Below are 24,138 nucleotides of genomic sequence, written 5' to 3' on the forward strand. Positions count from 1 at the left end.
GTACATCTCCAGATCTAGTGAGTTTTCTTAGGGAAATTAGGAAGGCCAGAAAGCTGTACTCCCATTAAGGGCAGCGGTGAATTTTGAGTGGTTATGTGATGTAAAATAGAGGTCACTTTATGGATTTACAAATTAGTGACAATTTGCTTTTAAGCTTCATATTATAGCAAAAGGATTTGACAAATTCTTTGTCTCTTTTTCAAAGCCAATGAAATTTACCCATTGCCTGTCTCATCTTTACATATATGTCTCTAACATACATTTAAATTTTATTATATGTAAATAAACATGAAATTTAAAGTAGGTGATCATTTAATTAATCTTTTACTTTTTTTTTTTTTTTTTTTTTTTTTGAGACAGAGTCTCTCTTTGTTGCCCAGGCTAGAGTGAGTGCCGTGGCGTCAGCCTAGCTCACAGCAACCTCAAACTCCTGGGCTTAAGCGATCCTACTGCCTCAGCCTCCCGAGTAGCTGGGACTACAGGCATGTGCCACCATGCCCGGCATATATATATATATATATATATATATATATATATATATATATATATATATATATATATATATATATATATATATATATATATATATTAGTTGGCCAGATAATTTCTTTCTATTTTTAGTAGAGGCGGGGTCTCGCTCTTGCTGGTCTCGAACTTCTGACCTCGAGTGATCCATCCGCCTCGGCCTCCCAGAGTGCTAGGATTACAGGCGTGAGCCACTACGCCCGGCATATTTAATTAATCTTTTAAAGCAAAAAAAAAAAACCTGCTAATAGGTATCTTTCTTCACTGATTTTGCTGGTAGTTTCCAATCCCTTTCTTGTGTTTATTCTTCATATCTAGTTCTTTATTCCTACCTAATAGATTTATAATTCTTTAAATCTCCCAAAATTGTATGAAAAAAAAATTTGCGCTGTGTGTATGAGAGAGAGAGAGCAGAGCAAGCTCACCAAACTCATCAGAAGTTCGAAATCATTATCTGAGTTCCTTCAGGTTTTCTTGGATGCTAAATTCTCCTCTTCCTCTATATAGTTATCAGAAGGAAAATCTTAATAAAAGAAAAGGCAATGCTATTGTCTCTATTTCTCTTGCTGTGGATTCTGACATGTAGTCTTTAAAGAAAAAAGGGGGAAATTAGACACTAGTTTGGTCTTATCACTTGGAGCTCAAGTGACTAGATGTTTTCTCATCATCCTTATAGGAAAGAAGGAGAATCCTGAATTTTTCCATTTCTAAGGCAAAAACTATTAGTCTGGTGTACATAAAAAGTTGTCATTATATAGTATAAGTCTTTTGCTTGGTTTCCTTTAACAAGTGATTCCGTAAATGGCTTCTTTACAAACTTCTGAGACAGATTTCTTACAATACCACTTTTAACTTTGTAGTAGTAATTATTTCTTGTATATTTTGTGTTCTTTCCCCCAAATTACTATATAAGTTTAAATGACCCTTAGAATAGAGGTCTAAGACCACTTTAAAATTGCATACTTTCTTGATGGACGACTAAAATAGAAACTTGCTTTTCACTATATTTTCATTTGAATATTTCAAATACATAGCCTGTGCATTGATTATGTATTCGCATAGAAAACTAAACATTTTTTGAAATAGCAAAAAACTTTAAGCAATTATAAAAATGTGAATTCTTAAAACCTGTTAAAATTTATCAATATTAGGTGGGAAAAATCCATAACTACTGCCTAATTAAAAATATTTTTATAACACAAAAGCTTAAATCTTTCTCCAGGAATTTTACCATCAAAATAAATTAACCTTATGAAATAATTTCAAAGTGAATAATCTATTTATATATATTCTTTCAATACAATTGTGTATTATACATTTATAGATATGTAATATAGGTATAAAAAAATTTTAAAAGAATATATTTCCAAAGGGGATTGCACATCAAAATTACTTCAGAAAATATTAGTTAAGACATATAAAAAAATTGAAGCACCATAAAAAAGAAATCATAGTAATTTTACATATCTAGAAAGAGTGCAAAATTCTACCAAGAATAAGAGTAAATTAAGTTAGTATTAAGCAAAAATGTCTGGTGATTTAATAATATACTTATAAAAATATTATTCCACTTTATTTACAATACAAATATCTACAAATAGTCATTGCTTTTGAAATGTAGATGCAAGAAACAATTAGAGAAATCTAGAATAACAGTTAGAAGAGTATTGTTTTCTTTAGCAAACGTCTATAATCAAGTGTTGCATATCTCAGTGGATGTAGTAATGGCTTAGGACTCTGAGCGCCGCTGTTGACTAACTCTAAGGAAAAAAAAGCAGTGCTCCATCCGGACTTTCAGTTCTGCAATACGCAAAGTCCAGCAGATTCACAAAGCCGGCTCCCAGGCTGCAGCAAAATTCAGCCTCTTAACTTGGGGCATTCAGGCTTTCTCCTAAGGAAAAAGATCGCCATTCTTTGCAGAAGGTAAAAAAGAACCTAATGAGGCAGCGTGCATCGACAGCATTCTGAGGAAATTCCGTAGCGAAGAAACAATGGCAGCTCCAACCAAATGCCAGCACCTGAGAAGATTGGTCCTGCTTTGCGCCCTCCTGGGGACGATGTGGGAGGCCAGGGCCAGTCAGATCCGCTACTCAGTGCCTGAAGAGACAGAAAAGGGATATATTGTGGGCAACATATCCAAAGATCTGGGGCTGGAACCCCGGGAGCTGGCAGAACGCGGAGTCCGCATCGTCTCCAGAGGTAGGACTCAGCTTTTTTCTCTGAACCCGCGAAGCGGCAGCTTGGTCACGGCGGACAGGATAGATCGGGAGGAGCTCTGTGCTCAGAGCCCGCGTTGTCTGGTGAACTTTAAAGTCCTGATTGAAGTCAGGGTGAAATTTTACGGAATAGAAATAGAAGTAACTGATATCAACGACAATACCCCAAAATTTGAGGCCGAAGATCTGGAAGTAAAAATTAACGAAATCTCTGTTCCTGGAGCACGTTATCCACTCCCAGAAGCTGTTGACCCAGATGTGGGAGTGAATTCCCTACAGAGCTACCAGCTCAGCCCCAACCACCACTTCTCCCTGGACGTGCAAACTGGAGACGATGGAACTATAAGCCCAGAGCTGGTGCTGGAGCACGCCCTGGACCGAGAGGAACAGGCTGCTCACCACCTGGTCCTCACCGCCTCCGATGGCGGCGACCCGCGTCGCTCTAGCACAGTGCGCATCCATGTGACAGTGTTGGATACAAATGATAATGCCCCGGTTTTTGCTCAACCAATTTACCGAGTGGAAGTCCTTGAGAACGTGCCCCCGGGCACCCAGCTGCTCACTGTAACAGCTAGTGACTCAGATGAGGGAGCCAATGGGAAAGTGGCATATAAATTCCGGAAAGTTAATGAAAAACAATCTCTATTATTCCAGCTTAATGAGAAAACTGGGGAAATATCAACAACAAAAAGTCTAGATTATGAAGAATGTTCATTTTATGAAATGGAAATACAAGCTGAAGATGGTGGGGGCTTAAAAGGACGGACAAAAGTACTAATTAGGGTGGAAGATGTAAATGACAATAGACCAGAAGTGACCATTACTTCTCTTTTTAGCCCAGTGAGGGAAGATGCTCCTCAGGGCACAGTAATCGTTCTTTTCAATGCTCATGACCGAGACTCTGGGAAGAATGGTCAAGTTGTCTGTTCTATCCAGGAGAATCTATCTTTTAAATTAGAAAATTTAGAAGAAGATTATTATAGATTGTCAACAGCTCGAATTCTTGACCGAGAAAAAGCCTCCGAGTATAACATCACAGTGACGGCAACAGACAGAGGAACCCCACCCCTGTCCACGGAAATTCACATCACCCTGCAGGTGACCGACATAAACGATAATCCACCTGCCTTCTCTCAAGCCTCCTACTCAGTCTACCTCCCTGAAAACAACCCCAGAGGTACCTCCATCTTCTCCGTGACTGCTCATGACCCTGATAGCAATGAGAACTCTAGGGTTATTTACACCTTGGCAGAGGACACCATCCAAGGGTCTCCTCTCTCCTCCTACGTCTCTATTAACTCAGACACTGGCGTGCTGTACTCACTACGCTCCTTCGACTATGAGCAATTTCACGATCTGCAAATGCAGGTGAGAGCAAGTGATAGTGGGAACCCACCACTTAGCAGCAATGTGTCATTGAGACTGTTTGTGCTGGACCAGAATGACAACGCCCCCGAGATCCTGTACCCTGCTTCCCCCACTGACAGCTCCACCGGCATGGAGCTGGCGCCCCGCTCTGCAGAACCTGGCTACTTGGTGACGAAGGTGGTGGCAGTGGACAGAGACTCAGGCCAGAATGCCTGGCTGTCCTACCGCCTACTCAAGGCCAGCGAGCCTGGGCTCTTCTCCGTGGGGCTGCACACAGGCGAGGTGCGCACAGCACGGGCCCTGCTGGACCGAGACTCGCTCAAGCAGAGCCTGGTGGTAGCCGTCCAGGACCACGGCCAGCCACCTCTCTCGGCCACCGTCACGCTCACCGTGGCTGTGGCCGACAGCATCCCAGACATCCTGGCCGGCCTGGGCAGTCTTGAGATCGCCGAGAATCCGGAGGCCTCAGACCTCACGTTGTACCTTGTTGTGGCTGTTGCTGCGGTCTCCTGCATCTTCCTGGCCTTCGTCATCATGCTACTGGCACTCAGGCTTCGGCGCTGGCACGCCTCTCGTCTGCTGCAGGCTACAAGTGGTGGGTTGGCTGGTGTGCCCACCACGAACTTTGTGGGTGTGGACGGGGTGCGGGCTTTCCTACAGACCTATTCCCAAGAGGTCGCTCTCACCTCCGACTCTCGGAAGAGTCATGTGATCTTCCCCCAGCCAAACTACGCAGACACGCTCATCAGCCAGCAGAGCTGTGAGAAAAATGAACCTTTGTGCGTTTCAGTTGATTCCAAGTTTCCTGTCGAAGACACCCCTTTGGTACCCGTGAGTTCTATTTTTTTTCTTTAGTTTATTGCAGTCGGCTTTCCCTTTGAGTGTTTGTACTTAAGGTAGTGTAAGTCGACATCAATATATTTCTCACCCTGTAAGTTTTCACTGCACCTAATTTTTGCTCCAACATCTAAAGGAGGCATTTATTGGTTACATCGCTGATACAGTTTTCGCTTTCTTCTAATAATTAACCTAGTGTCAACTTAAACCATTCTTCATGGGGCAGCTCTCAACCTGCATTGACCCGAGCTCTTTGGGCGGGGTTGCTTGATTGGTTGCAGTGGTTCACTACGAATTCTTCTGGTGGGATTTCCATTCCTGAAGTTTATTGTCTATTTATCTCTAGTGCCCATGTTGTAAAATTCTTACTCCTAAAACCATTTCTATAGCTGATACTATTTTTATAAGGGTAAATTGGTAAGGAAGTAAATGGATTCTTCTTAGAGAAGCGGCTGAAAGCCCAGATTCACTGCTACTACTCTTCTGTTTCTATGACAGGAGAACACTCCTTTGAGGTGATGTTTTTCAGATGTTTGTAGAGTCTGTTTGTATTTAAAGATCTTTTCTAGGAAGATTCAATCTTCAGTTATCCGTTTCCAAACCCTAGTAAAGCATTTTTTATTCCTTTGATGGTAAAAATGGTAGCATCCTTTATTCTCATATCTTCAAAGTTTTTAATTTCCTAATGCTGTAATGCCAAACATTACAAATAGTTTGACATTCTTCTTTCCTGTAGTATATGCTTGCTCAAGAGAAGTTTCTAAGACTGGACACTGTAAAAGGACAAAACAGGGAACTAAGCCAGGCACAGCAGCTCATGCCTGTAATCCTAGCACTTTGGGAGGCTGAAGCTGGAAGATCGCTTGAGACCAGGAGTTCAAGACCAGCCTGGGCAATAGTGAGACCCCATCTCTACTAAAAATAATTTTTAAAAAATTAGTTGAGTGTGTTGGTGTGTGCCTGTAGTCCCAGCTCCTAGGGAGGCTGAGGCAGAAGGGTTGCTTCAGTCCAGGTGTTTTAGGTTGCAGTGAGCTGTCATGATGCCACTGTACTCTAGCCAGAGTGACAGCATGAGACCCTGTCTCAAAAGTCAAACAAACAAATAAAAAAATCAGGGAACTAAAAATTATTCTTTCACCCATATGTTATTTGTGGGCCTCATTCCCCAACTTTTGAGGATTGAAATGAACTTGGATATGGGATATAATTTAAGAAAATTTCCTCAGGAACTGCTAGGGATATTCTAAGAATATATGACTATTTTACTGGCTTTTAGCTATAAGGAAAATAATTCTATATTATTGAATGTTATTTTAAACAGTGTCAAGTTTCAAGTAATAAATGACATTCCAGGAGACTATTTGAAAATAAGCTTTGAATTCTATTCTAAGCAGGTGATCCATAGATATATTAATGACTACTGGCATTTCTGTGGAAATATAGAATTATTTTATTTTTGTCTTTGTAATTACTTTCTTGAGCCTGTATTCTGTGACTAATAAGAAAATAAGAGCTAACATGTCCAGAAATCTGTTACAAAATACAGACATTTTAATTATTTCAAACACTCTTTCTTTTCTTAAGCTAGTAGAAAAAAACGAAGCATCCTTCAGGGTCATATTTTTAACCATGCAATCATTTTTTAACCATGCCATTTTAAAGATTAACCTTTATACTTAGTATTTGTAAGTACTTAAATGTGTGTTAACCTGGGGAAAGCATAACAGGTATTAATGAAGTTTTGTATGTCCTGGTAGGTAACTACTATTCTATACCACAAAAATGTTACTTGCCTTTAAAACCAGAACACAAGTCTACCTGGATGGATGATTGGGCAGAGTATAGAAAATGCTGAATCTTAGTTTTCTTAAACTAGGTAGAACTCATTATGCATTGGCAACAGATTATATAACATAATAGGCTGAAAGATAAATTCTTGAACTTAATGTCTCGTCTTAAGAAGCATTACTTGAAACCATATAGCTTGAATCTGCTTCAAAATAACGGAGGAGTGTAGGTATTTATTAAACAAGATTGGCCTTATGTTGATTATTGTTGAAGCTGGGTGATGGGTATGTGAAGGTTCACTAAATACTACTGCTTACTGGTGTATAGGTTTGAAATTTTCCATAATAAATTCCATTATAACACTAAACATAGAAGTATATACTGTAACGCTATGATGTGATGAAAATTTGGAGCTAATATATAGCTGCATTTTCGAAGAGCAGTATATACATTTTGGAAATAAAGAATTCAAAACGAAAAACCAGTCTGCGATCCCACATGCAGCCTCTGGGCGCCGCTGTCGGCCAGTGCAGAGCAAGCGCTGACGCCCAGGGTCCTTCAGTTCCCAGCCTGGGACTGCCCGCGCAGCCCACAGCAGAGAGAAGGAAACAAGCTCACACAGGGGCTCCCGGCAGCGCAGACTCTGCCCGCCACACACGGATTCCCAGCCCCGACACTGGAGGCTCCGCCTGTCCTAGGCCGAATGCTCTTCCAGTGACGCCGTGGATCGCAGTTCCTTAGGCTTTCCAGAAAGACAGGGACCCAGCGAGAACTAGAGCGAACGATGGGAGGGAGCTGCGCACAGAGGCGCCGGGCCGGCCGGCGGCAGGTACTATTTCCCTTGCTGCTGCCTTTGTTCTACCCCGCGCTCGGTGAGCCCATCCGCTACGCGATTCCCGAGGAGCTGGCCAAGGGCTCGGTGGTGGGGAACCTCGCCAAGGATCTGGGGCTCAGTGTCCGGGATGTGTTGGCTCGGAAGCTGCGAGTTAGCGCGGAGAAGCCGCACTTCCTTGTAGACTCGGAGAGCGGGGACTTACTTGTGAAGGACCGAATAGATCGTGAGCAGATATGCAAAGAGAGAAGAAGATGTGAGTTGCAACTGGAAGCTGTGGTGGAAAATCCTTTAAATATTTTTCACATCGTTGTAGTTATTGAGGATGTTAATGACCATACCCCTCGATTCGATAAAGAGGAAATACATTTAGAAATTTTTGAATCTGTATCTACGGGTGCACGAATATCCCTTGACCCTGCCACGGATCCTGATATAAACACAAATTCAATTAAAGATTATCAGATAAACCCAAACCCTTATTTTTCATTAATGGTTAGAGTAAATTCCGATGGTGGCAAATACCCAGAATTATCTCTGGAGAAACTCCTAGACCGGGAAGAACAGAGATTTCATCGTTTGATATTGACTGCCTTGGATGGAGGAGATCCGCCACGAAGTGCCACCGCTCACATAGAAATTTTTGTCAGGGACACCAATGATAACCCCCCGGTGTTCAGCAAAGATGAATATAGAATTAGTCTTAGTGAAAATCTGCCCCCCGGGTCTCCTGTGTTGCAGGTGACAGCCACTGACCAGGATGAGGGGGTCAATGCAGAGATAAACTATTACTTCCGGAGCACTGCCCAGAGCACAAGGCACATGTTCTCATTGGATGAGAAAACAGGTATGATTAGTAATAACCAGTCATTGGATTTTGAAGATGTGGAAAGATACACTATGGAAGTAGAAGCAAAGGACGGAGGTGGCCTCTCTACCCAATGTAAAGTAATCATAGAAATCCTCGATGAGAACGACAACAGCCCAGAAATAACTATCACTTCTCTCTCTGATCAGATTTTGGAGAATTCCCCTCCAGGAATGGTTGTTGCCCTCTTCAAAACACGGGACCGGGATTTCGGAGGAAATGGAGAAGTCACGTGTAATATAGAAAGAGATGTTCCATTCAAGGTTTATTCTTCTAATAATAATTACTACAAGCTAGTGACAGATGGAGCCCTGGATAGAGAGCAGAACCCAGAGTATAACGTCACCATCACCGCCACTGACAGGGGCAAGCCACCCCTTTCTTCCAGTATAAACATCATCTTGCACATCACGGATGTCAACGACAACGCTCCAGTTTTCGGCCAGGCCTCCTATGTGGTACATGTGGCCGAGAACAACCCTCCTGGAGTCTCCATCACTCAAGTCAGCGCCTCAGACCCGGACCTGGGACCCAATGGCCATATCTCTTATTCCATCGTGGCCAGTGACCTGGAGCCCAGGATGCTGTCGTCCTATGTGTCGGTTAGCGCGCAGAGCGGGGTGGTGTTCGCGCAGCGCGCCTTCGACCACGAGCAGCTGCGCGCCTTCGAGCTGACGCTGCAGGCCCGCGACCAGGGCTCGCCCGCGCTCAGCGCCAACGTGAGCCTGCGCGTGCTGGTGGGCGACCGCAACGACAACGCACCGCGGGTGCTGTACCCCGCACTGGAGCCCGACGGCTCAGCGCTCTTCGATATGGTGCCGCGTGCCGCGGAGCCCGGCTACCTGGTCACCAAGGTGGTGGCGGTGGACGCCGACTCAGGACACAACGCCTGGCTGTCCTACCACGTGTTGCAGGCCAGCGAGCCCGGGCTGTTCAGCGTGGGGCTGCGCACCGGCGAGGTGCGCACGGCGCGTGCCTTGGGCGACAGGGACGCAGCCCGCCAGCGCCTGCTGGTCGCTGTGCGTGACGGTGGACAGCCTCCCCATTCGGCCACGGTCACGCTGCATCTGATCTTCGCAGACAACCTGCAAGAGGTGCTGCCAGACGTTGGTGACCGCCCTGTATCCTCTGACCCCCAAGCTGAGCTGCAGTTTTACCTGGTGGTGGCCTTGGCCTTGATTTCAGTGCTTTTCCTCCTCGCGGTGATTCTGGCCATTGCCTTGCGCCTGCGACACTCCTTCAGTCCCACCACCTGGGACTGCTTTCAGCCTGGTCTCTGTGTCAAATCTGGACCCGTGGTTCCTCCCGACTACAGCCAGGGGACTTTGCCTTATTCCTACAATCTGTGTATTGCGCATAGGGATACAACAGAGTTTAATATCCTAAAGTGCAGTGCACCATTACATTCCACTCAAGACATAGTTTGCAGTGATTCTCCTGGGGCCTTTATTCCATCTCACGATGGGGATAATTTGACCTCACATCCTGAGACTCTAACATCGGTAAGTTTCTTTGTGATTTCTCTAATTTTCTACTGGTTTCTTGTATTTCAAGCATACTTCCTTATTTTTGTATCTGGAGTCATATTTTTAAGACCCATAGCTAATTTCCATCTTGTCTTCTCAATGTTTACTTTTTGTCAATTATATTTTTCAAGACTTACTTAGCTCATAAATTGCTCTATCATTTGGCAAAAGAATATCATCAGATTGGAGATATCTTGTCAAGTTCTGATTATGGAACAGAAGTAGTGGTCTTGTCTTCTAATAAGATGAATTAATAAATAGCCTATCTAGTCAAATTTGCTAAGACTTAAAGTGAATTTTCCTATGCTATTTATATGTTTTTTAAAGCTTAAAATATTCAGGCATTCCAGGCTGGGCCACATAGTGAGACCCTGTCTCTATAAAAAATGAAAAAATAAATTAGCCAGGTGTGGTGGTGCACACCTGTAGTCATAGCTGCTCTGGAGGCTGAGACAGAAAGGTGGCTTGAGCCCAGGAGTTCATGGCTGCAGTAAGCTATGATGCTATCATCATGCCACTGCATTACAGCCCGGAAAACAGAGCAAGACCCTGACTCTAAAAAATTTATGTACACACACTCAGGCATGCAATAAATGTCATAGCAGGGCTCATTTCAAAGAAATATTTGTTGCAAATAATCTATTAGGTGCCTTTAGGTATCTTTCTTCATTTATTTTAATAGTTTTTTTTTCAAACTGTAAGCATTTGAGGGGAGTATGATTGACAGATCCATGAATTTTCTGAAATTATATGCAAAGTTATAGATGTATGAATTTTTCTTGGGAGAGGATTCAAAACTTGTACATATTTTCAAGGTTTCTGTGGTCCCCAAAACTTAAAACTAACTCCCTTAAAGAATTTTTCCCTCTAGTTTTGGTCCTTCTGGCTTCCTCTTTATTTATGGCCCTTATCTCTTCTTGGAGTTCAAATTGTGCTCTTTCCCAATCTCTTTTTCTCTACATTTCAAGATAGAGATGTTTTCAAGAAATCAAATGAAATGTTATTGTCTTTGCTCTCAATCTGTGTCTTTGATTCTGTGATATAAGATCTTTCAAGAAAAAGGATAAAAATCTTTGAAGAGTTCCATACTTTCCAAGCATAGTGACATAAATACTTCTGAACAACTTTTTCTGTGTATGAAAAAAGTAAACCTCTATATCCCCCACATTTGAGAGAAGAACTACTGCTGGGTTGATGAGCACACAAAATCACTTTACTTTGGGTTTCAATACAAACTGCCTAAGAGAAGAGATTATTTATATTTGCATCAAAGTTCTGATGAAAACAGGTCTTCTGACATAAGCAATTATTTGTTTAAAACCTACATTACTATATCTAACTTTTTAAAAATTTTAGCATTTGAAATTCTTCTACATATTTCTCTTCCCATTACAATGCAAACATTTAATTTGCAACTGCAATATATGTTCGTTCCTTTTAGTTTATGATCATCTGCTCAATTGATTTAAATAGGTCAACTTAACTTATAATAATATATGTCTATAAGATAAAGTACATTTTCATAAAAATATTCATTAAGGCTCAATAAAACTATTTTAGAAAAGAATATTTTGAAAACACACAATCTTAAACTAAACACATTTAATTAATTAAATAAAATTTAAAAGCTTCAAAGTGAATTATCTCATAAGGAATGTATCTCTTAATAATATGGTCTATATGAATGTACACTAAATAAAATTGAACTATTTAAATCACAGTTTAAAATAAAATTGTAAGACTTTTCTGAATATTGCTAGACACTCCTAGGACCTAAAATAAGCATTGTTTACCTTTTAACGTGGGTACATTTCCGTTGGTAAAACGTGTTGCAAATATAGATTTAACCAAAAATTATCCTGTAATATTTTATAGCCCTTTAATTCCATTTTATCTCACCTCCAAAGGAAACCTCCAAATAGTAATTGATTTAAAGATATGAGTGGAGAAACCAAATAATTAGTGTCAAATAAAATAATCCCACAGAGATAGAGTAGCGTTTGCTTTCTATTGTATATATGGTGGGTGCAGTAACTTCTTAGGACTCTGAGCGCCGCTGTTCACCTACTAGGAAAGAAACGCAGCCGGAGCTCAATCCGGATTCTCAGGGCTCCAACTACACAAAGCCCCACAGTTCCTACAAACCGGCTGCCGGACTGCAGCGAAACTCACTCCAGAGTTTAAGGTGCGCAGGCTACATAGACACCCTGCAGCCACAGGAAGAAAAAGGAACAGGATCGAAACAGGCACCGTGTCCAGTGAGGACTTTGCGAGAATTCCGTGACGAGACAACAATGGCCGCTCAAAGGCATCGCCCCGCCCGCAGCGAGCTGGTCCTGCTCTGCCTTTTCTTCGGGATGCCCTGGGAGGCCGGAGCCCGGCAGATCTGCTACTCGGTTCCTGAGGAAATGGAGAAAGGCTCTTTCGTGGGCAACATCTCCAAGGACTTGGGCCTGGAGCCCCGCGATCTGGCGGAGCGCGGAGTCCGCATCGTCTCCAGAGGTAGGACGCAGCTCTTTGCTCTGAATCCGCGAAGCGGCAGCTTGGTCACCGCGGGCAGAATAGACCGGGAGGAGCTCTGCGCTCAGAGCGCGAGGTGTCTGGTGAGTTTTAACATCCTTGTGGAAGACAGGGTAAAACTTTTCGGGATAGAAATAGAAGTAACTGATATCAATGATAATGCCCCAAAATTCCAAGCAGAAAATCTAGACATAAAAATTAATGAAAACGTCGCTCCAGGGATGCGTTTCCCTCTCCCGGAAGGTATTGATCCGGATGTGGGCGTGAACTCTCTACAGAACTACCAGCTCAGCCCCAATAAACACTTCTCCCTAGGAATTCAGAGCCGTGCCAGTGGCGTCAAGTACCCGGAGCTGGTGCTGGAGCGCGCCCTAGATCGCGAGGAAGAGGCGGTTCACCACCTGGTCCTCACCGCTTTCGATGGCGGTAACCCTCTCCGATCTGGCACTGTCCTCGTCAGTGTGACTGTCTTCGACGCAAATGACAATGCGCCGGTCTTCACCTTGCCAGAATACCGAGTGAGTGTTCCGGAGAACGCGCCTGTGGGCACTCGGCTACTGACAGTCACCGCCACTGACAAGGATGAAGGAGCCAATGGAGAAGTGACATATTCATTCCGAAAATTGGCTGACACACAATTGTTGAAATTCCAACTAAACAAATATACTGGGGAAATAAAAATATCAGAAAATCTAGATTATGAAGAGACAGGTTTCTATGAAATAGAAATACAAGCTGAAGATGGAGGAGCATATCTTGCAACTGCAAAAGTATTGATTACAGTAGAAGATGTAAACGACAACAGTCCAGAGGTGACCATCACGTCTCTGTTTAGCCCAGTGACTGAAGATTCACCTCTGGGAACTGTCATCGCCCTTTTAAATGTGCACGATTTAGATTCTGAGCAGAACGGACAGGTAACCTGTTCCATCTCAGGAAATCTACCATTTAAGTTAGAAAAGTCCATCGATAGTTATTATAGATTGGTGACACACAGAGCCCTCGACAGGGAACAGGTATCCTCTTATAATATCACAGTGACAGCTAAAGATGGGGGAAGTCCACCTCGGTCAACAGAAACTCACTTTACCCTGCAAGTGGCAGATATCAATGACAACGCACCCACCTTCTCTCACATCTCCTACGTTACCTGTATCCCCGAGAACAACCCCAGGGGCGCCTCCATCTTCTCAGTGACAGCCCTCGACCCAGACAGCAAAGAGAATGCCCAGGTTATTTACTCTCTGGCTGAAGACACCATCCAGGGGACACCTCTATCCTCATACATATCAATCAATTCAGACACTGGTGTCTTGTATGCACTCAAATCTTTTGACTATGAGCAGTTTCGTGATATACAGATGCAAGTGACTGCCAGTGACAGTGGAAACCCACCGCTCAGTGGTAACGTGTCACTGAGCCTGTTCGTGCTGGACCAGAATGACAACGCACCGGAAATCCTGTATCCTGCTCTCCCCACCGATGGCTCCACCGGCGTGGAGCTGGCACCCCGCTCTGCAGAACCTGGCTACCTCGTGACCAAGGTAGTGGCAGTGGACAGAGACTCAGGCCAGAATGCCTGGCTGTCCTACCGCCTGCTCAAGGCCAGCGAGCCTGGGCTCTTCGCAGTGGGGCTGCACACCGGAGAGGTGCGCACAGCGCGGGCCCTGCTGGACAGAGATGCGCTCAAGCAGAGCCTCGTGGTGGCTGTCCAAGACCACGGCCAGCCCCCTCTCTCAGCCACCGTCACTCTCACCATAGCTGTGGCCGACAGCATCCCAGATGTCCTAGCCGACTTGGGCACTCTGGAGTCTCCCGCCAATCCAGATGACTCAGGCCTCACGCTGTACCTGGTTGTGGCTGTCGCAGTGGTTTCCTGTGTCTTTCTCGCCTTTGTCATTGTGCTGCTAGCGCTCAGGCTGTGGCGCTGGCACTCGTCGCGCCTGCTCAAGGCTCCCGCAGACGGATTGGCTGGAGTGCCGGCCTCGCACTTTGTGGGCGTGGACGGGGTGCGGGCTTTCCTGCAGACCTATTCCCACGAGGTCTCCCTCACCGCGGACTCTCGGAAAAGTCATCTGATCTTCCCCCAGCCAAACTATGCGGACACGCTCATCAGCCAGGAAAGCTGCGAGAAAAAGGATCCTTTGTCTTTGTTAGATGATTCGAAGTTTCCTATAGAAGATACCCCTTTGGTTCCAGTGAGTTTTATTTTTACTCTTTTCTCTAGTTTAAAAAATTATGATTGCTTTTAAGTTTGCAGCATGGTGATAAAAAATTTAAATATTTATTTTTGCGTCACTTTTCTCAGTTTCAATGATACATGCTTCTTGCTAAAATATTGAAGAGTAGAATTTGATGGTTATTGAGGCTGACTTTTTCTTCTTTTTTTAGTTTCTGGTAAAATTCACCTAATCCCAGTGAAGGCCTGTTGTCATAAGGATGTTATGATTAGCTTTGCAGAACCTTATAGTTTATAGTGTTGTTGAGTCCAACCTAGCAATTCCTAAGAGAGACTTCCATATAGAAGTGTCTGTCAATGTGCTTCTGGGAGGCCACATGCTGAAACTCTAGTCCCTTAAACAACTCTAGCTCTTGTTTTGAAGGCAGGTTTGGTAAGAATAGGTAAATGTCAGGAACAAATGTATTAGCCTCTCTGGAAACACAACACAAATCTAAGATTACTCAAGTGTGTTCTTCCCAAGGAGAATAGCAATAGGCCTTTGTATATATTGTTCAAACTATACTTTGTAGTGACAGTTGCACACAATATACTTCCTAGAGAGATTTAACATTTTTGTTAATAATTAATGTTCAATTAACAATTCATAACTACATATGCTTAAATGTTTCTAACTGTAATCATACCTGGTAACACCACAGCATCCTTTTTGCATATGACTGTCTAATTTCATACTGCTATGTGGAAGACACAGATTTTTAATTTAACTTTCCTTACTCAACAGGGATTCTAAAGAGGCTATAGAGGGTTAAATGAAGGACATTTTGGGTTCTACTATTTGTCTTTTTTGTTAAATTCTCCAATTGCTAAGGATGAAAATAAATATGAAGTGGAGAGACAGATAAAGTTGTGCATGTTCCCAAGAACAGGAGTAAGAGATGTGTGACAAAGGTATTTCAGTGGCTCCTTAATGGAGAGGAAGGGATACACTGAAATCTCTGAAAACTCTGAAACTGGGAATCAAAATGAACTTAGAATCAAGAAATAAATGCCATTTCTTCTGGATATTAGAATATAAGTAGAGAAATTTGCAAAATTATTCTAAACAAATGGTCAGTGGAGATACTGATAAGCCCGTAGTTTAGTGAAGATAATGTGTTGTATTTGGTTGATCTCTTAATTTGAATGTATTACTAATACTGTACTAAGCTTGGTAGCATAAAGTTAAAGAGCATTCTAAAGTTTCTCAGATACTTATAAGACCATGACTTTTTATGCCAATCAACATTTGTTGGATGATAGGTCTGTGGAAGGAGAGAGCACACTCTTCAGGGTAATACTTATTAACTAAAAATCATTGAAACTATTATTTTAAATTTCTGCCCGTGAGATTGAAAATTATTGTACCTCCGTTTCAAATATTCTATTATTTTGAAAAATACTGGTTTTTAAAACACGATCCTTTTGACATTGTAGCCATTGTAAGCAAATGTTTTTAAGTACAAATATTTGAAAGCAATACAGAACACTGTGGATGATTGTAATGAATATGGCAATGGTTTCATTCCAGGACCTAAATATAGAAGGATTATACTTCCTTCCTATATTCCGAATATAGGCTAGAATCGAAGACAAACAAGTTCTTTGTTTATCTTCATTACTTCCAGCTTCATGGACTACTTTTAAAAAAGGAACAACAGTGTCTGCCTCTAGATGAAAGAATTGGATAGTAGTGGGCCATGGGAGAGGAGACCTATAGACCTGCACTCTATATTCTTCTGTGCCTTTTTAAATTTTGAGAAAAAATAGTTTTATCTATTCAAAATATATGTAACTTCTTAATATATAAAAACATAGGACCGTTATGACCACGTGAAAATGTGTTTTGTTATGAAAACGGAATCACTCAGGAATAAGATTCAAATATTTTAGGTATCAATTTGTATTTATTAAAGAAAAAAGATTCCTTGAAAGAAGTAAAAGGCAAACTGCAGTTCCACATACAGCCTCTGGGCGCCGCTGTCGGCCAGTGCAGAGCAAGCGCTGACGCCCAGGGTCCTTCAGTTCCCAGCCTGGGACTGCCCGCGCAGCCCACAGCAGAGAGAAGGAAACAAGCTCACACAGGGGCTCCCGGCAGCGCAGACCCTGCCCGCCACACACGGATTCCCAGCCCCGACACTGGAGGCTCCGCCTGTCCTAGGCCGAATGCTCTTCCAGTGACGCCGTGGATCGCAGTTCCTTAGGCTTTCCAGAAAGACAGGGACCCAGCGAGAACTAGAGCGAACGATGGGAGGGAGCTGCGCACAGAGGCGCCGGGCCGGCCGGCGGCAGGTACTATTTCCCTTGCTGCTGCCTTTGTTCTACCCCGCGCTCGGTGAGCCCATCCGCTACGCGATTCCCGAGGAGCTGGCCAAGGGCTCGGTGGTGGGGAACCTCGCCAAGGATCTGGGGCTCAGTGTCCGGGATGTGTTGGCTCGGAAGCTGCGAGTTAGCGCGGAGAAGCCGCACTTCCTTGTAGACTCGGAGAGCGGGGACTTACTTGTGAAGGACCGAATAGATCGTGAGCAGATATGCAAAGAGAGAAGAAGATGTGAGTTGCAACTGGAAGCTGTGGTGGAAAATCCTTTAAACATTTTTCATATCGTTGTAGTTATTGAGGATGTTAATGACCATGCCCCTCGATTCCGTATAGATGAAATAAACTTAGAAATTAGTGAATCCATCAACCCAGGGATGGGAACAATTCTTGAGTCTGCAGAAGATCCTGATATTAGTATGAATTCACTGAGCAAATACCAACTAAGTCCTAATGAGTATTTCTCATTGGTGGTGAAAGACAATCCGGATGGTGGCAAATATCCAGAATTAGTATTGCAGAAGACTCTGGACAGAGAAACACAGAGCACTCACCACTTAGTACTGACAGCCTTAGACGGTGGGGACCCGCCCCAGAGCGGTACTGCTCAGATCAGAATCCTGGTGGTCGATGCCAATGACAATCCCCCAGTGTTCAGCCAGGACGTGTACAGGGTTAGCCTTGGGGAAGAAGTGCCTCCAGGCACCTCTGTCCTGAGGGTGAAGGCCACTGACCAGGATGAGGGGCTCAACTCGGAGATCACTTACTCCTTCCTGGGTGTCGCTGACAAAACTCAGCACGTGTTCTCTCTGGATTCTACTACAGGAAACATCGTAACTCGTCAGCCCTTGGATTTCGAAGAAGTAGAAAGATATACAATGAATGTAGAAGCAAAGGACCGAGGATCTCTCTCAACACAGTGTAAAGTAATTATAGACGTTCTAGACGCAAACGACAACAGCCCAGAAATAATCATCACTTCTCTCTCTGATCAGATTTCAGAGGATTCCCCTCCGGGAATTGTCGTGGCTCTCTTCAAAACCCGAGACCGAGATTCTGGGGAAAATGGAGAAGTCAGGTGTAGTTTAAGTAGAGACGTTCCATTTAAGATTCATTCTTCTTCTAATTATTACTACAAGCTAGTTACAGATGGGGCCCTTGACAGGGAGCAGACCGTGGAGTACAACATCACCATTACCGCCACCGACAGGGGCAAGCCACCCCTCTCCTCCAGCAAAACCATCACCCTGCACATCACGGACGTCAATGACAACGCGCCAGTTTTCCAGCAGTCCTCCTACCTGGTCCACGTGCCAGAAAACAATCAGCCTGGTGCCTCTATAGCTCAGGTCAGTGCCTCTGACCCTGACTTTGGACCCAACGGTCGCGTCTCCTATTCTATCCTTGCCAGCGGCCTGGAGCTGTCGTCCTATGTGTCGGTTAGCGCGCAGAGCGGGGTGGTGTTCGCGCAGCGCTCCTTCGACCACGAGCAGCTGCGCGCCTTCGAGCTGACGCTGCAGGCCCGCGACCAGGGCTCGCCCGCGCTCAGCGCCAACGTGAGCCTGCGCGTGTTGATCGACGACCGCAACGACAACGCGCCGCGGGTGCTGTACCCAGCGCTGGGGCCGGACGGCTCAGCGCTCTTCGATACCGTGCCGCGTGCTGCGGAGCCCGGCTACCTGGTCACCAAGGTGGTGGCGGTGGACGCTGACTCGGGACATAATGCCTGGCTGTCCTACCACGTACTGCAGGCCAGTGAGCCCGGGCTCTTCAGCCTGGGGCTACGCACGGGGGAGGTGCGCATGGTTCGTGCTTTGGGTGACAGGGACTTGGCCCGCCATCGCCTGCTGGTCGCGGTGCGAGATGGAGGACAGCCACCCCTTTCGGCCACTGCCACGCTGTACCTGGTGTTCGCTGATAGCTTGCAAGAGGTACTGCCGGACCTCAGCGACAGTCTAGCACCCTCTGACCCCCAGGCGGAGCTGCAATTTTACCTGGTGGTGGCTTTGGCCTTAATTTCTGTGCTCTTCCTACTCGCCGTGATTCTGGCCATAGCCCTGCGGCTACGACAGTCTTTCAGCCCTACTGCTGGGGGTTGCTTTGGGTCAGTTTTCTGCTCCAAGTCTGAACCTGTGGTTCCCCCCAACTATAGTGAGGGAACTTTGCCCTTTGCCTATAATTTGTGTGTGCCTGGGGATCAAACTAACCCAGAATTTAATTTTCTCACATCTGTTGAACATTGTTCAGCCACACAAGATAATCTCAACAAAGATAACTCTTCAGTGCTGTTGGCTAGCATTTTAACTCCTACTGTTGAAGCAGATAAGATGACTTTTAAACAGGTATGTATTTAAAATAATCCTTGTTATATGCCAATATAGTGATGTTATTTCAGAATTCTAGATAATCTTTTCATAGAGTTCCTAAAATATATATAGGTCAAAGTTATGGTTATCACTGTTAAGACAAAAGTTTAAAATGCTTCAATCCTCCTGCTATTCAAAGGCATTTTAAGGTAAAATATATGAGAAATCTCAGGTGAAGTTTTCGTGAACTTAAATGCATTTTGGTTAAAAATATGGAATACAGTATGTTTTTATATTTTATATTTTGTGGTATTTTAAAATGACAGCCCTAATGCTATTCAAATTTTCTCAAACGTTTCATCTTTATTTTACTCAATAAAGAAACACTGGTGGGAATTACAGCCATGCATCCTACCTGATGATTTGTCGGGACCGTGCTATTTTCACAGGCAGAAAATGCCATTCCTTTCAGTCGGTAAAAATCAATTGGAACCAACTGTAACCTAAAAGTTTTCAGTTCCGGTAGTATTTTGAAAGCTTTTTAAAAATTAAGCAAGCCCTTTTAATAATTGCTCTTTTCATAAGTGCTCTTGGTAAACTTTTAACATCACATTATATAACTATTGTATATAACTATTTAAGCTTTACAAATACGTGTAATTCACGAAGAAGCGAGTGTAAAAATTTCCTCTGCAATCCGCACTGTAGTTTTTCTTAGTCGTTGCAATAATAAGATTGGGCTCTAGGCGCCGCTGTTCACTAATCAGGGAATGGGTTGCTGCGAGCTATCGAGTTTCTCCCTCCCCCAGCCCTACCACACAAAGCAGAAAGAGATGGATACTCACAGTTCCTGATGCTGGAAACCTAAAAAGTACTTCCTTCGCTTTCTGATATATTTTGGATGCGGACGGCCTGGGACTTCATAGCTACCTAAGCCGATTCAGAACCGGCTCAAGAAACCGCGGAATATTGGCTCAGACCCTGCCATGGCGAATCAGCTGCAGCGCCTGGACCGAAGCAGGCTGGTCGTGCTGTGGATTTTCCTGGGGACGCTGCGGGAGTTTGGGGCAGGGCAGATCCGATACTTGGTGCCGGAAGAGACCGACAAAGGCTCTTTTGTGGGTAATGTAGCCAAAGACCTGGGGTTGGAGCCCCGGGAGCTAACGGAGCGCGGAGTCCGCATCGTCTCTGGAGGGAAGACACAGCTTTTCGCTCTGAATCCGCGAGGCGGCAGCTTGGTCACTGCGGGTAGGATAGACCGGGAGGAGCTCTGTGAGACGGTGTCCTCCTGTGTTTTAAGTATGGACATTCTTGTGGAAGACACCTTGAAGATTTACGGAGTGGAGGTGGAAATAACGGATATTAATGATAATGCCCCCAATTTCCAGGAAAAGGAAGTAGAGGTAACAGTTAGTGAGCAGGCAACTCCGGGGTCGCGATTTCCCCTTCCTAGCGCCAGGGATCCAGATGTGGGAGTGAACTCCCTCCAAAGCTACCAGCTCAGCCCTAATAGTTACTTTTCATTGCAAGTGCGAGGCGGAACTGATGAGGCCCAGAATCCCGAGCTAGTGCTGGAGGGAAGCCTGGACCGAGAGAAAGAGGCTGCTCACCTCCTCCTCCTCACAGCTGTAGATGGAGGAGAACCCATCCGCAAGGGCTCCGTTCCCATTCGTGTGGTGGTCCTCGATGTAAATGACCACATCCCAAAGTTCACACAGTCTGTATATCGCGTGAGTGTTCCAGAAAACCTCAGCCCTGGAACTCGAGTGCTGGTGGTAAATGCAACGGACCCAGATGAGGGAATTAACGGGGAAGTGATGTATTCATTTCGGAATATGGAAAGCAAAGCTTCTGAAATATTCCAGTTGGATTCCCAAACTGGAGAAGTTCTAGTACAGGGGTCTCTGGATTTTGAAAAATATAAATTCTATGAGATGGAAATTCAAGGCCGAGATGGCGGAGGTCTCTCGAATACCGCTAAAATTTTGGTCACAGTTGTGGATGTGAATGATAATGCTCCGGAAATCACTATCACCTCTTCCATTGATTCAATTCCAGAAAACTCTCCTCCAGGTACAGTAATTGCTCTACTCAATGTGCAAGATCAAGATTCCAGAGAAAATGGTCAGGTCTCCTGTTTTATTCCTAACCACTTACCTTTTAAATTAGAAAAGACTTATGGAAATTATTACAAGTTGATAACAAACAGAATGCTGGACAGGGAGCTGGTCCAGAGCTACAACATAACGTTGACAGCCACAGACCAGGGAAGTCCACTCTTGTCTACAGAAATTCACATCTCTTTGAATGTGGCAGATGACAATGATAACCCTCCCGTTTTCACTCACTCTTCTTACTCCGCCTACATTCCTGAAAACAACCCCAGAGGTGCCTCCATCTTCTCCGTGACTGCCTTGGATCCAGACAGCAAAGAGAATGCCCAGGTCACATACGCTCTGGCCCAGGACACCCTCCAAGGGGCGCCTCTCTCCTCCTATGTCTCTATTAACTCTGACACCGGTGTCCTGTACGCCCTGGGATCCTTCGACTACGAGCAGTTTCATAACCTACAACTGACAGTGACAGCAAGTGACAGTGGAGATCCGCCCCTCAGCAGTAACGTGTCACTGAGCCTGTTCGTGCTGGACCAGAATGACAATGCGCCCGAGATCCTGTACCCTGCCCTCCCCACTGACGGCTCCACTGGTGTGGAGCTGGCACCCCGCTCCGCAGAGCCCGGCTACCTGGTGACCAAGGTGGTGGCAGTGGACAGAGACTCAGGCCAGAATGCCTGGCTGTCCTACCGCCTGCTCAAGGCCAGCGAGCCTGGGCTCTTCTCCGTGGGGCTGCACACAGGCGAGGTGCGCACGGCGCGGGCTCTGCTGGACCGAGACTCGCTCAAGCAGAGCCTCGTGGTGGCCGTCCAAGACCACGGCCAGCCTCCTCTCTCGGCCACCGTCACACTCACCGTGGCTGTGGCCGACAGTATCCCAGACATCCTGGCCGATCTGGACACCCTGGAGTCTCCCGTCAATCCAGATGACTCAGGCCTCACGCTATACCTGGTTGTGGCTGTCGCAGCGGTCTCCTGTGTCTTTCTGGCCTTTGTCATCGTGCTGCTGGCTTTCAGGCTGCATCGCTGGCACAAATCACGCCTGCTCCAGGCTTCCGGAGACGTGCTGGCAGGTGTGCCCGCCTCACACTTTGTGGGTGTGGACGGGGTGCGGGCTTTCCTGCAGGCCTATACTCAGGAGGTCTGCCTCACCACGGACTCGCGGAAAAGTCATCTCATCTTCCCCCAGCCCAACTATGCGGACACGCTCATCAGCCAGGAGAGCTATGAGAAAAGGGAGCCACTCTTGATAGCTGAAGACTCAGCTACCGTTTTAGGCAAAAGTGACCCGACAAGTAATCAGGTGAGATTTATTTCTCTGTCTCCCCAGTTGTTGGCCTCTTGGCACAAGTCTTGTAAGGGGCTTTTTTTTTTAGCCTGTTTGAGGAGATATATTTAGTTCATACATATTTAGAGAAATATTAATACATGAGTTGGTGTTCTTTACATACATGAGTTGGTGTTCTTTACCTTTCATCAGGTTACCGTTATTTTTCAGAGCAAAAAAAAAGACTTTTTGTGAAAGTTCTCTTTTAGGGCTGGCATGTTTTCTTTTGATTTTAAAGGACAGGTTCAACTATCTTGGCTTGCTTTGTAGTAAGTTGAATTTTAGTATTATTTTTCTATTGTCAGTGTCTGAGGCTCTCAATTTATGTTATGTATTGTGATACAAATAAATAATTCACGCCTTTTATTTCCCTATTTCAATTTTGCGGTGCTGCCACTGATTTGTAGTTATATTTCGCCATTATTTCCTATTACTTCTAATGTTCAAACTTGACCCTGTTGATTTAAATGCTATTAAATCATGCTCCCTTTGGCTCCTTTTATCTATATACATGCGCACATATAAGTTTTTCTCTGAGAATGAAACAATACTATTTTGTTCCAGATGGCTAGGTAATATGCTAATATCTTGTTGACTATTTCAGCTTTGCCTTGTTTGTTCATTTTATCAAAACAGACATATTGACTGGCTTTTGATTACTGGAATTTCTTGAGCGAGGAAATGTAGATCACATTTTTTTTCTTAAGTTCTATATATCTTTCCCATTACTACAAGAGATTGTTCTGAAGAAATAATTGAATTATTGAACTAGTATTATTTCCTTTTATCTTTTACTTTAATGTCTGTGTGTGTATGTGTGGAAGGTTTTTAAATGTAGTGAATTCACATATAGAAATAATTTTGACTCAATGCTTCTCAAGAGTTATTTTCAAATCTCCTTAAGATACTTACATTTTTCAGCTTTATTTATATATCATATTTGAGAATATAAAAGATGGGGGTGAGTATTTAGATTTTATAAGAGACTGATTTAGCAGGTATTCCTCTGAGTATTTTTTGTTCATTTTCAATATACCTAAGAGTCGTTGATTCCTCCCTTTTTTCCTTTATAAGCTGATTTTGTATTACAAAAAGTATACTCAATTCTTGTATTCAGAACCAACTTGTTATTGAAGCCTTGACAGTTACCCAAGGACAAAGATGTTATCTGAAGCAATGTCTAGGAAAGCCAAGTGAGGAAAGGAGACTTATTTAGGTTTTTTGGTCATAGGAATCGTTTTCATAATCAGTTTAACTCAACACTCTCACATCACTTATAGATATTCAGCCCAAATTACTTGCATATTTATGCTCCCTTTCAAGTTTGTTTCTCATTTAGGGATTGACTTTAATGTAATTAACTGTAAACTGAGTATC

The 24,138-nt window shown here is 44.2% G+C and overlaps 1 protein-coding gene across 13 annotated transcripts in view; it reads left to right on the forward strand.

The window, feature by feature from the left end:
• LOC123637896 (protocadherin gamma-C4) overlaps positions 1 to 24,138 on the forward strand; it is a 137,113-nt gene that overhangs the window by 53,049 nt on the left and 59,926 nt on the right. The window contains exon 1 of one of the 13 annotated variants that reach the window (XM_045551043.1): positions 2,319 to 4,940. The exons of 8 other annotated variants lie outside the window; for them this stretch is intronic. In XM_045551043.1, coding sequence (XP_045406999.1) covers positions 2,517 to 4,940 — 2,424 coding nt within the window. In that variant the 5' untranslated portion in view covers positions 2,319 to 2,516. Of the gene's footprint in view, positions 1 to 2,318; positions 4,941 to 7,244; positions 9,937 to 12,045; positions 14,679 to 16,671; positions 19,358 to 20,092; positions 22,738 to 24,138 lie in introns of those variants that run through there. 4 more of the 13 variants (XM_045551048.1, XM_045551044.1, XM_045551050.1 and 1 more) reach the window with 4 other exon arrangements.

The sequence above is a fragment of the Lemur catta genome, chromosome 5, assembly GCF_020740605.2.
Source record: "Lemur catta isolate mLemCat1 chromosome 5, mLemCat1.pri, whole genome shotgun sequence".
NCBI classification, from domain to species: Eukaryota; Metazoa; Chordata; class Mammalia; order Primates; family Lemuridae; genus Lemur; species Lemur catta.